Here is a 12,957-nt window from a genome sequence, read left to right as displayed (position 1 = left end):
GTTTAATAAATAAATTAATGTCGTGTTTTAGGTTCATATAATCAATTCTAATTTACTTAGAAAATCAAGACTCGTTGGAAAACAGAAAAACATTGCTTAATTTTTTAAAAGAAAAACCAAAAATGGTCAAAGTAGTTTGGTTTTTTGTATTGAAAAAGAGACCGTAGAGACTTTCAATTCAGATTCAATACTTAATGCTTTCGTTGGTTATCAAAATTGAACCATAGGTGACATATTTTTTAGATTTTAGTGTTTTAATATTTACGAAAGCTTCTTCCTTCTAGTTTTTTGTGAGGATTTGTTGTTATTATTGTTGTTTATTTATTAAAAAAAAATGAATGAATGATTATTAATTATTAATTGACCATGTATACTTATTTAACTAGAATGCAAGGGGAGGTGACTATTACTTTTGAAGAATTTATAATAAACAAGTTATAATTATCTAAATAAGAAAGAGGAATATGAAATAAAAATCACATTTGATAAAAAAAAAAAAAAAAAATCTATCACGTAACTGTTTTCGTGGTCTCTATCTCTCTTAATAAATATTGATAATTAACTTGAATATCATAGAGTTTTTCATTACTTTGCCTTGCTAGATAAATTGTCAGCATCCATCATGAAAACGTAATGGATATTTCGATCAACCAAACCAATGAGAGATCAAGTTTTAGAAATAAAAATTAAAAAAAAAATGCTAGATTTGTTGTTATTATTGTTGTTTATTTATTAAAAAAAAATGAATGAATGATTATTAATTATTAATTGACCATGTATACTTATTTAACTAGAATGCAAGGGGTGATAATTAACTTGAATATCATAGAGTTTTTCATTACTTTGCCTTGCTAGATAAATTGTCAGCATCCATCATGAAAACGTAATGGATATTTCGATCAACCAAACCAATGAGAGATCAAGTTTTAGAAATAAAAATTAAAAAAAAAAACACAGCAAAAAAGGGGAAAAAAACATCATTATAGTCATGGCTTAGCATACTGCTATTAGTAAATTGTTCCCAAACCAGAAAAAAGGGAAAATTAAAACATATAAACAAAAAAACGAGGTGATCTAAAAAAATTATTTTTCAAAAAAATAGTTGCAAGAATAAAATCATATGATAATCACGCTAATATATGTGTGTGTGTATGTTTTTAATGTTTAAAAAAATTCCAAAAAAAAGAAAAGTGGTTTGAATTAAAGACAAGATTATATATTATGAATGAATAAATTGTTAAAGACATTCTTAAATTATAACTTGTTGCAATTGTCTCTATAAAAAAACAAAATATCAGGTTTTGAGATGTGTTGATAGAGTATTATCTACAAGAAACCATGATAATGTTTCTGCTATAACAAAGAAAACCTTCAGTTTGAATATATTTTTATTTTTAATTTAAAGACGTGCGAAGAAAAAAATCTGTGATCTAAGATTTCCATGGCCCGATCATACTATGCAATAACAATTAAAAAGGTAAGACAAAATTACATTAAAAAAAAAATTACAGTACTGCATATTCGTTGAAAATATCATTTTTTTATTAAAAAAATAATCATATAATGATATTATATCCAATAATTTAAAATGAACCAGTTTGTTTTTACATTTTAAAAAAAAATTGAAAATTTTTTATTTTTTATTTAAAATTAAATTTTTTATATTTTTAAATTATTTTAATATACTAATATCAAAAATAAATTTTAAAAAATAAAAATATATATTATTTTAATATATTTTAAAAATTAACTATTATCAAAATTCCATCCTAATTAACTTTAGAAAAACACAGGTTGCAAGTCGCTTCCTAGCTAAAAACTGTATACATAGAGTGAACAACGTCAGTGGACCAAGGGATGTGTAATGAAATTTCTTTTTTCTCCGACAAAAAAAAAAAGTAAAATTTGGATAGTTTCTATGTGCTTTTGAAAAAAGTTATATATTCTATTATATAACTATCCTTTTGCTATGCTGCGGGTAAGACAAAAGTTTTTTTAATGTAAATAGCTCATGCCATTTTAAGAATTAAACCAAAAGTTTTTTGAAACGTGAAAAAGAATTTTTAGGCAATGAAATTTTATTTTATATTATTATTAAATCTAATTTAATTGATGAAACTTGAAACCTCCTAACTAGACTTCTTAATTAATATAAATTTAAAATTAAATTATATAAGTTGCATTGATATGACCCAATCAATTTAACAGATCCAACTAGAACTTGAACAGCCAGTAAAAATATGATTTAGCTTTAGAAAAAACTTAAGATGTCATTTTCTTGTAATATTGAGACGACAATATATATATTAAATTGATCCAGGTTTCGAGATTTAACCCGCCAAACTTTCTATGTGGATCATGGACTCCATTAAATCTAATAACTTTGTTTTTTTTTTTTTTTTAGTTTTCTTTACTTAATTATAAAATAAAATAAAATAAACGCTGAAAAAATCAAGCATCAATCCAATGCTATGATATTTTTTTTAGATTGTCATTACCTTATAGAAATAAAATTGAAATAAATTATGATGCTCAATTTTTAATCAGCCCAAGTTAACACATTAAATCCATGATTTGAGTCATGGACTCCACTAAGTTTATAGCTTTATTTTTTTTAACCTATTTTTTATTTAATTATTCAAATAAAAATAGACACTCGCAAAAATCAAGTATCAACCAAAAATCGAGAAATTTATTTAAAACTACAATAACTTTATAGAAATCAAATTGAAATAAATCATGAAAACCAATTAAAAAACAACCACTTATTGAAGGATATTGACATTGAAAAAAAAATAAAAAACCAAATAAAAATCCAATATTAAAGAATAAATTAGAAAACTAATCAAATGACAAAGAAAACAACCCAGACATGTAGGGCCAGGTGGCCTGGCGCTTCTGGCCCTGCTAACCTAAGCCTGAGTGCATGGGCTTTGTTTTTCCATATCAATGCATCATTCACCCAAATTTTAAAAAAAAAATTATTGGTTGCTTCGTTTACATGCCAGGTATCCTTTTACCATTGTGATGATTAAAAAAATCAAGGGATTGTTTTTGTGTTTAAAAATCAACTTTTAAATCCATTTTCATCTAAAATCACTTTATAAACATCATTAGAATCTCTAAAAATCAATTTATCAACCCAAAAATTGTCTAAAACTACAAAATTAAAACTGAAAAAATTATTTCTCAATCTTGATATACTTTTTTACATATGATGAAGATTCAAAAACTCCTTAACGATACGTTTTGGTTGAATTCAATCCATTGACATCAAGATAAGTTTGCATTTTATTGTTGAAAGTGACCAAACCAACAACTTTCTCTCTTGTTTGTTATTTTTAGGTGATTTTTTCTCTTTGTTAAACTTGGAGTCTAAAATGATAAGAAATTAAAATTGTGGACCAAAGTTAAAATTACAAAAACTATACAGATTATGAAAGGAAAAAATGTATGGATACTAGCTAAACATAAATTTTTCATGCAAAATTGAGATATCATCATGAGATTTCTCATTATTTTAGAATTCCATTATTTTTTAAAATTTGTTTTTCTTTAACATATTATAAGAAATTGATAAATAATTTGGTTTCAAAATAATGCAATTGAAAAAAAAAGTATTTAACTATGAAAATTGAAAAAACAAATTGCTATGATAATAATTTACGTGGCGTTTGAATGTATTTTGTAATGTGACTGTGATAATAATTTGATTGGTCGCACCAAACCCCTCCTTGTCGTTTTTTTTGGATAAACTGTTTAAAAAATGAAGAAGAAGGAAGAAAGCTAACATCTTACAAGCCGCTAATTAATCAGGCAACGTTTCCCCTCTCTCCCTCTGCTCCTCACCTTTAAATATCACAAGCAAATTAACCTGCACGTAATATCCAAGAGACCAGAGATAGTTGATAGTTACTATCATGTCTGATGTCGCCAAAGAAGCATGGAGAAAATATTTAATTCAACTCCAAGTTAACCCTCTTAGGACAAAGGTTGTTTTCTTTTGTTGTTTTTTCTCTCTTCTTGATCAAATTAATACTGTTTTCAAGTTCTTGACTTTTATTTTTGTGTTTAGAGTTTGTTTTCTTGTTTCTTATATATTGTAATTTTACTCATCATTTATGGGTGTCTCTGCAGGCATTAACTTCTGGGGTTATAGCTGGGTTAGGGGATGCACTTGCTCAAAAGATTTCTGGTATCAAGAAGCTCCAGTTAAGAAGATTGCTTCTCTTCAGTGTAAGGGGGCCTTTTCTTCTCCCTTGTGTTTTTTCCATATTCTCACCTAGGTTTCTTACTGGGAGATGAAAGAAGAGAATTTTGGTGGCGTGCATATATATCTAGTAGACATGATGATCTTTAATTTGTAAAACTAAACAGCTGGTCTTGATTTATGAAGCTTTTTGGCTTTGCATATGGAGGACCGTTTGGGCATTATCTTCACAAATTGATGAGCGTTATTTTCAAGGGAAAGAATGACAGCAAAACTGTTGCAAAGATGGTAAGCTTCGTGTATGGTTTTGATTGTTTCTACTGCCGATATTGCTTTTGTTTTCTAAAGATTAAGGAGTGGAAGTTCTTGAACTTGCTAGGTTTTGTTCGAACAACTGACTTCCTCTCCTTTGAACAACCTGCTGTTCATGCTGTACTATGGCTTGGTAATTGAGGGTATGTGCCTCTATTAATTGAACTTAATTCTATCCACCATTTCTTTCAAGTTACAAGGAGCAATCTCATTATCTAATCTCCATGATCTCTTAGTGTTTTGTTAAGAAGATTATGTTGTTTGTTACTGCGCGCAGGAATACCATGGGTTTTTGTCAAGGACAAGATTAAGAAAGACTTCACTTCTGTCCAAGTGGCGGCATGGAAGGTGCAAAATATAAATCATGAAAAAACTAATTAAAATACTGCAAGAGCATGCTGAGAACTAATTAAAATAATGATTTTTTGCGAGTTACAGGTCGGGCCTATGGTTGCTTGGGTGAATAACCAGTTCGTGCCTTTGCAACTCCGAGTTATATTCCAATGCTTTGTTGGTCTGTGCTGGTATATATGCCCTAATCAGTTCACTCTGATCGATCCTTCAGATTTATTCAATCTAGACCATGTTAAACAAGCTATTTCTAAGTGTTGATTTATTATTTTTCTACCTCAAATACAATTTCTTAGACTCCATGCCTTGGCCAGCATATTTTTATATATCTTGCAATGATATTGTTGTGGCAGCGTTGGGTTTTTGCAGTTTTTTTAGCTAATATTATAATAATGACCTCTTTGATTTATCTGTTTGCTGACTGCAGGACAATCTTTTTGAATCTCAAAGCACGTTCAGCTGTGATCAAGGACTCATAGAATGGAGTGACCTTCTTCTCCTCTAGATTTCCCTTCTGGTTTTTTAGCGCAATACTCCATCTTTGTAGGGAAAGAAAATGGCAAGATATGGAATTTCAATCGTATAATAATAGCTTGTATTCATGTAGTCTGTTGGTTTGTTGAACTTCTCCCTTGGGAAGGTCTCTGATTCTCAGTACGTAGAACTACCTGGATTTTGTAATCTCTATATATTCTACAGTCCATCGTTTTTATGTGTGAATCTCCCTGCATTTCTGAGTTTAGAGGATGCTATTTTTCGTAAAATTAATATGGTAAGTAGCATATGCTGCTACGTAAGTTTAATTAGAAAAATATGGAGAAAAAAAATAGCATAATAATTACTATTTAATTTTGTTAGTAACTAACAAGAGTTTTACTGGAATTACAAGCACATGAAAATCATTTATAGATTGATTTTAATCTCTTGCGCATCACTAGCTCATATTTAAAAAACTGTATATCATTGTTTAATAAAAGAAAAACAAATGGTTCTTTATCTTCTTCTTCTTATTCTTCTTCTATAAAACTGTAGGCTTTCTTTGAAACCTCGTTCAGGACAAAAAAAGAGGACGTGTGTTATCAGACAATCCATAGGTCAGAATGTCAGATAACTGCAAGTCATCACAAATAATATTGACTGTTCGGTAAACATAGTAATCGACAAACCATCTCATCCATCTAGACGGAATGCATGCATTCTTTTTATTTTTATTATTATTATTAAAGCAGTTATCTCGTAAACTTATATGTATTTTAATTAATTTTATAAATTTTAAAATTAATAATTATATAAATTTTAAGTAATTAGCATATTAACAATCACAATTCTTGAATTTAAAACCATTAAAAAAATAAATATTTTACTTCCAAGCTCTTATCCATTATAAGTTATGATTGAAATGCATGCATTATTAATTACCTTGCTCTTGTTGGAATTTTTTTGCTGCTTTTATTATTATTATTATTATTATAGAAAGGAAATTACGTTGCTGATGATAAATGAATACAAGACAGGAGCACTGAACGTACATATAAAAACAATTACCTTCGAACAAAAAAAAAAAAGCAAAAAGATCTCTCACTATTTCAAGAAAAAGACATTGATTTAATCTTACAGCGACCAGAGAGGACCTTTAGGTGACACCCCATATAGATCCTGTTAAAAATTACGTTGACTTTCCATAATACAATAATGATTGAGAAATTTATTGAGATAAATCATGAAATTTTATTGGAATAATTTTATAGACTGGTTTGTAAAAGAATTATCATAATTTAATAGTTTAGATGCTTAAATAAAATTTTAATATATAATTTATGTTATTTTTTAAAATATTTTTTTAAATAAAAAATTACTTAAACTTGAAATTTGAACAAGCTCATATTATTTTATATTTAATTTTTATTATATAAATAAAAATGATAAAATTTAAACTCTTGAATGGTTAGTAATTAAGGTTCTGATACTATGTTAAAAAATCAATTTAACTTAAAAATTTAAATTTTTAAATAAAATCTCAAGATATAATTTATATTATTTTTTAATATAATTGAATTTTTTTTTTATGCATCATCAGTTATAAATATAAATAGAAATAAAATGACTTGAAGCTACAATTCTTTAATGTGCAAAAGTCGGTACGTAGCTAAAACTTGAGTTGAAGATCTTTTGGATAATCAAAAGGATTTTACAAGAATAGCGTTTATGAAGAAAAAGGAATTAATTTTAAGGAGTGGAGGCAACACAGCACTTGATCTGACCAGTTTCACTCTCACATGAACAATAGTACAATTTTGAATTTTAAGATAACTGTACAATCTTGGACTACGGCTACTTTACTTTTACGATTTTAAAATTCAAAATATAAGTAAATGCATACATTATAACTTGTTTTTTATCCTAATTTTTAAAATATTTTTTGAAAAAAAATACTAAAAATTGTATTTTCCAGGAAAAAAAATATCTATCCATTTTTTATAAAATTAGGCTATATATTTCATAAAAACATTTATGGTTTTAGATTTTTTGCATATTTTCTTTTGGTTACGAGGAGAGAAAAATGAGATGGAAAAAATCGAGTGTCAAATGAGAAAAAATAACAACAACATCCATGTTTTCTTTTATAATAACTCATTTATTTTATCTATTTTTTTCTTTCTATTGATTTTCTTAAAACAAAATTAAATAGGTGATATTGTTTATATTCACATATGATATGTCATTTATTGTTTATATTCACGTATTTTTATCTCGGACACTGGTGGAGGCCTAAGAGGCAGAAAGGGGGCCCTCACCACCGCTGGGCCTAACAAATTTACCAGGCTTGGGTATATGTTTTAGATCCAAAAAGTTATATCGTACCTTGAGTTGCACTGAATTTTTCCTCCCTCATTTTGCTGGCTCTTCTTTTTTATTTTCTAATTATTTTTTTATATATATTTCCTGATAACTTCATCAAATTTCATTAAATTGAAAAGAAATAGGATGCATTATCATGTACTGTAGCCCATACAAAACTAGAAGCATATTTTTATTCTATTTTATACCAATATGTTTTCATTATTAATTTGAATTTATAATTATTTCTTTTTTTTTTGCAAAAACACAAATAAACATATATTTATCATATGTGAATATATTTTTATTTTTATTTTAAAATGTATGCGGACTCCTATAGCCAATGGATCCATTTTGAAAAGCGCCTGAGCCATACTTAATAGCTTGAAAACAAAATGACAAATAACACCGACTACATGAGCAGTTCATGAGCACATGGAGATTAAGAGTGCACAAACACATGATTCACACCCAGTCGAGCCATACCATTTAGTTTTTACACATGAGCATGAAAATACTTATCAAATCACGTGGAAGCTAGCTAGCCACATGCATGCATGATGTAAGAAATCAAACAGTCAAAAGAATGAAGAACACCTTGAATAGCAAAAGAAAAAACAAGCAAACATGTATTTAATAACAGTGATTAAACAAGGGCTCAGCTACTTACATTCTCTATCGCCCGTGCGTACGTACTGTCAAATATGCATGTCTAATTAATATATGCTCGATAATATGGAGAAGCTAGCCCTACCTGAGATTATATTAAGCAACAAACAAGCTCAGGAACAGGGTCATTTAGAATCTGACTCGACCAAACACTGCCTCCACCGAGAGACGGACGAAGCTTTTGCGCTTGCTCCATTGATTTCTGGTTCATCTTACTTCTGAGACAGACTCGCCGTTTCCAAACAGACCCGGCAACATATTCACAATCTTGCCCTTGACGGTTACGTGGACTCGAATCTATTTCCCAATCAGATCCCGCCACGTACAAATGCCAGCATGCTTCTACATCTGGATCCACCTGGCCAGCTGGCAGGGATTAACAATCCCGGGAATGTGGGCCCCCTCACTCTTTAAAATGCTTGCCACCTCAGCGTAACTTTTGTGTTCCTTCTTCTTTCCCGGCTCTCCTCTCTTCGAGCACTCCACCGAGCCGCCAGCTAGAGACATGAATTCTGCTCGAGCCGGATCGAACTTCTGCCCCAGAAGGGTGCCTTCAGTCAAGAACTCATACGCCATGTAGCCGGCTAGTAGCCGATTAGAGGAAATCGGCTCGTCAAGATTTGAAGCTGGTTGAGCCGAAGCCGATTTCGGCTTCATTGAATAAGACAGTGCCTCTCTCTCTTTGCGCTTCTTTGAGGCGCCAGGTGTTAAAGTCCTACGTGAGTGATAACTCATCTTTTGAAGGATTAAACCGTTAAATTGCAGTTAATTCTGGACCAAAAGAGTCAGGCCAAGAATTTGGAATTTTATTTTTGGGACGCAAGTGTCAAATCATTTTCTTGACAAGGGAGCGGAAGAAAAGTTCCAAAACGGGGTCGAGAAGGAGAGAGACTCAATCGCTGGCGAGGTTCAAAGAGGCAAGCAAGTTCAAGGATAAAAAGGTAAAATAACAAAAACTGTTTTAAAATCAATTCATGATTCACGAGAGAGTGGGAGTTAGGTTGAGGTATTGAAACGAACGGGACCAGATCTAGAACACGGATGAGTGTGTGGTCGGCGATTTTAATAGAAGCGGCGCGTGAAGAAAAAAGGTATAGATTGGGAAAGAGAGGAGCGAGGGCACAGGATTTGTAGAAGGAGAGACAAAGGGAAACTTGTTGTACTGACTTCTACGGTGCTATTTATAAAACGATCTAGTCTTTTTCAAAAATCTCTACTCATAGAATGACAAAAATGCCCCGTTATTTAGTTGAGAATTCGAGGCAATCCACACTTTTATGGTTAATTACATTTTAGACCATCCCTATACTATATTGCTATGATTAATTGGATCATCCTATTATTAATTTTATGCATTGAGTTCATAATTTAAACTTTTTGTCCAATTACAATCTAGTAAAAGTCTCGGGCACGTGTTAAGAATCTAGTGGGTTAAGAGAAAGAAAGAGGACTGGCTGACCCACTATATTGTTTTACAATTGTTTAATATGACCGACATGAACGGCAAAGGACTCAATGCTTCAAATTAGTGGTATAAGGACTCGATTGATCAAATAAGATAGCATTGGGATGATGTGCGTAATTAACACTGATGCCTTTGACCGTTTGACGAGCTTTTGAGAAGGAATCTGAATTACAGTTATGCCCTTAGCGCTCCTAGAAATTTTCCAGCCATGAATGGTCAAGGAGGGAACGAACCCGGCGATCAGCTTTTATGTATATTATTTTATCGTATTTATACATCAAATGTATCCATACCATACTTAAATACATGTTGTATAGCATACATAACTGCTTTGAGAAATTTAAGGCCACGCTGATTTTTCTCGTAGCTCTCTAGTCTGTGATTAAAATAAAGAAACAGAAAAAACTAGCCTTTGTTGATTTCTAGGCGCCGTTTATTTGTGCGCAGCCGTGTTTTTTGATTTTTGGTGATTTTTTTTTCTTTTCAGATTTTTTTTTGGATTATGTTAATATTAAAAATAAATAATATTATTTTAATATATTTTTAAATGAAAATTATTTTAAAAAAAAAAATCAAGAGAGGAAATCTAGAGGAAGCATGAACCCTGGAGGGAAAAGTAAAATTTACCCGACATTAAAACGTGGATTGGTTTTCTCAATTCTGGAAGAGACCTGCCTTTGGATTTTGGAATCTTATTTCAGAGCAGGCCTTAAGGAGGCGCGTGAAAGAGGATCCAGGCCGACACAATCCAAACAGCCCACAAAAGGCCCAATTAGTGGTCTTTGTATCTTTTAACAGGCCCAAGTATTGGTCTTTGTCTGAGCGAAAACAATTAAAATCTGGGCTGGTATGTAAAGGGATGATAATAAATATAATAAGAAAAAGATTAATCATTAAACACCTTTAATAGAGAGGCCCTTGGGTTGATATCAAATCATAATGAGAAGAAAATGGATCCTGGGCTCTGTTGCCAAGATGGGTATCAGGATGCATTTAACGTCCACGTGGCATTTTTTATTTTTTATTTTTGGTCCTGGCCGTCTAACTTTCTGTCTCGTCTTTAGGACAACCCTGTGATGTACAAGGAAACAAAAATTATCCAAGCATATTTCTCATGCTATCTAGGTTCATTTTTCTTACATCTGAAATGAGCATTCCCTTTCTTGTATTTTGGGCTTTCTTCATGTGTAATTTTTAAAAGCAGATAAAAATAAGGTAAAATAAATTATTTAATAAATAAATAAATAAATTAGTAGTTGAATATGATAATAAAAAATAACTATTTATAAATAAAATATTTTTTAATAAAAATTAATGATAATGTAGGAAAATAATGATTTTATTCATGATCTAAATAAAATAGAATAAGATGATTAATTTTTAATATAAATTAGTTCTATGACTTTAACATAGTTGAAATGAAATAGATCACACACATGTGAGCGCGCGCCTTGTTGCTAATTAGTTGGTTATATGTGGTATTGATTTTGTTCATGTAAATATATTTAATTTATTGATAAAGGCTTTTATATTTTTAAATATTCATCAAGTATTTGACTAGTGAATTTAGAGTGAAGATAAATTCATTGAGACAACAATGTTTAGCAAAAAAAATTATAAAGTTGATGAAATTTTGAGATTTCTATTGCATCAAAGTATTATTTCTAAATGTTCATCATCAATGCACTGTTAAGACTAAATATTAATTAGAATTATTAAGACACATATCATGTTTTTTTTTATGAAATAAAATAGTTGTTTTCATAAGTTGAATAATATGTATCTATTAATTATAATTCCTTGCAAAAAGTGGAATAAAATTTTAAAAGAGCTTTGAATCTTATTTAAAGAATTAATGACTATGGTTTTAATAACAAATATAATTTGATTGAGCAGATACACTCCATATTATAATGCTTAAATCAAAATATTGTTGATGAATGAATGATAATTACATTTAGAAACATGTCATTGAGAAGTCAAGTCAAACCATATCATATTATAATTTGATAGAGCTTTGAATCATATCATGTTTTTTTTTTTTTTTTATGAAATAAAACAGTTGTTTTCATAAGTTGAATAATATGTATCTATTAATTGTAATTCCTTGCGAAAGGTGGAATAAAATTTAAAAACAGCTTTGAATCTTATTTAAAGAATTAATGACTATGATTTTAATAACAAATATAATTTGAGTGAGTAGACACACTCCATATTATAATACTTAAATCAAAATATTGTTGATGAATGAATGATAATTACATTTAGAAACATATAATTGAAAAGTCAAGTCAAACCACTTATGACTTTTTTAATATTTGAGAAATCATGACTGATTGCTGGACATTGTGCTTGATTTTCAAATATAAATCAATCAATTATTGAATTAATAATAAAATAATTTATTTATTTTATTTAATCCTATTTTATTTACAAGTGTGTTTTATATTTTGGACCAACTTATTAGAAAATCTAATGAGTTACACATATAAGAACTATTAGTCATAAATTAAAATGAAATGATTAATCAGGTGTGACTTGATTATAAATAAAATTTAGAAACCGAGGATTAAAGTGTAATTTATACAATAAAATATAATTCTAAACTTAAAAAATTCAAGTAGGGATTTAATTGAATAATTTTCTAAAATTATATTGAAATAATATACGTGATATTATTTAGAAGCAATTTAATATTTTGTTATTTATAGAGTTTTTAGATTTCTATAAATAGAATATCATGCCTTTTATTTTCTTAATAATAAATAGAAAAGAGAAACCACAAAAGTTACAGGACACCTGAAAAAACAAAATAAAAGAGCTAGCACTAAAAAATATAGCTATTATCATTTTCTAAAAAGATTTATACCATCAAATACTAAAGATTTTGATGACTTGTGTTTTGTGATATATTAACCTTAAAGTAATTATTTAAAACTGAAAAAATATAATATTTAAGTAATTTTTATATAAATTTTAAATAACCCTAAATCTGTATAATATAATCCTCAAGACTCTAAAAAAAATTTAAATTTATTGTTTTATATATATGTTTGGGAAAACCCAACTATATAAATGAGAACGTATAAGGGTGTTATGTATAGAGAAAAAT

At 29.1% G+C, this 12,957-nt stretch overlaps 2 protein-coding genes across 2 annotated transcripts; one reads left to right on the top strand and one right to left on the bottom strand.

Moving 5' to 3' along the window:
* The first annotated feature begins 3,774 nt into the window (after nt 1-3,774).
* LOC118048869 (peroxisomal membrane protein PMP22) lies at nt 3,775-5,593 on the top strand. The gene is made up of 7 exons (XM_035058706.2): nt 3,775-3,992; nt 4,138-4,236; nt 4,397-4,498; nt 4,590-4,665; nt 4,800-4,870; nt 4,961-5,046; nt 5,301-5,593. Exons 1-7 carry the CDS (start codon nt 3,921-3,923, stop codon nt 5,350-5,352), a joined length of 558 nt encoding a protein of 185 aa, XP_034914597.1. The 5' UTR covers nt 3,775-3,920; the 3' UTR covers nt 5,353-5,593.
* A 2,721-nt stretch (nt 5,594-8,314) lies between these two features.
* Nucleotides 8,315-9,540, bottom strand: LOC118048870 (uncharacterized). Its single transcript, XM_035058707.2, has one exon. The coding sequence runs from the start codon at nt 9,113-9,115 to the stop codon at nt 8,723-8,725; it is 393 nt and encodes a 130-aa protein (XP_034914598.1). The 5' UTR covers nt 9,116-9,540; the 3' UTR covers nt 8,315-8,722.
* Between the last annotated feature and the right edge of the window lie 3,417 nt (nt 9,541-12,957).

Source organism: Populus alba, chromosome 10 (genome assembly GCF_005239225.2).
Source record: "Populus alba chromosome 10, ASM523922v2, whole genome shotgun sequence".
Lineage (NCBI taxonomy): Eukaryota > Viridiplantae > Streptophyta > Magnoliopsida > Malpighiales > Salicaceae > Populus > Populus alba.
Note: the sequence above shows the minus strand (reverse complement) of the source record. Positions and strands in the feature narration are given on the sequence as shown.

What these genes read in the sequence shown, in the direction of transcription:
- LOC118048869 (XM_035058706.2), top strand. Translation starts at nt 3,921, where the DNA reads ATGTCTGATGTCGCCAAAGAAGCATGGAGAAAATATTTAATTCAACTC. An exon ending in TTAACCCTCTTAGGACAAAG is followed by an intron (nt 3,993 to 4,137) that starts GTTGTTTTCTTT and finishes GTGTCTCTGCAG; the next exon opens with GCATTAACTTCTGGGGTTAT. An exon ending in GAAGATTGCTTCTCTTCAGT is followed by an intron (nt 4,237 to 4,396) that starts GTAAGGGGGCCT and finishes TGATTTATGAAG; the next exon opens with CTTTTTGGCTTTGCATATGG.
- LOC118048870 (XM_035058707.2), bottom strand. Translation starts at nt 9,115, where the DNA reads ATGAGTTATCACTCACGTAGGACTTTAACACCTGGCGCCTCAAAGAAG.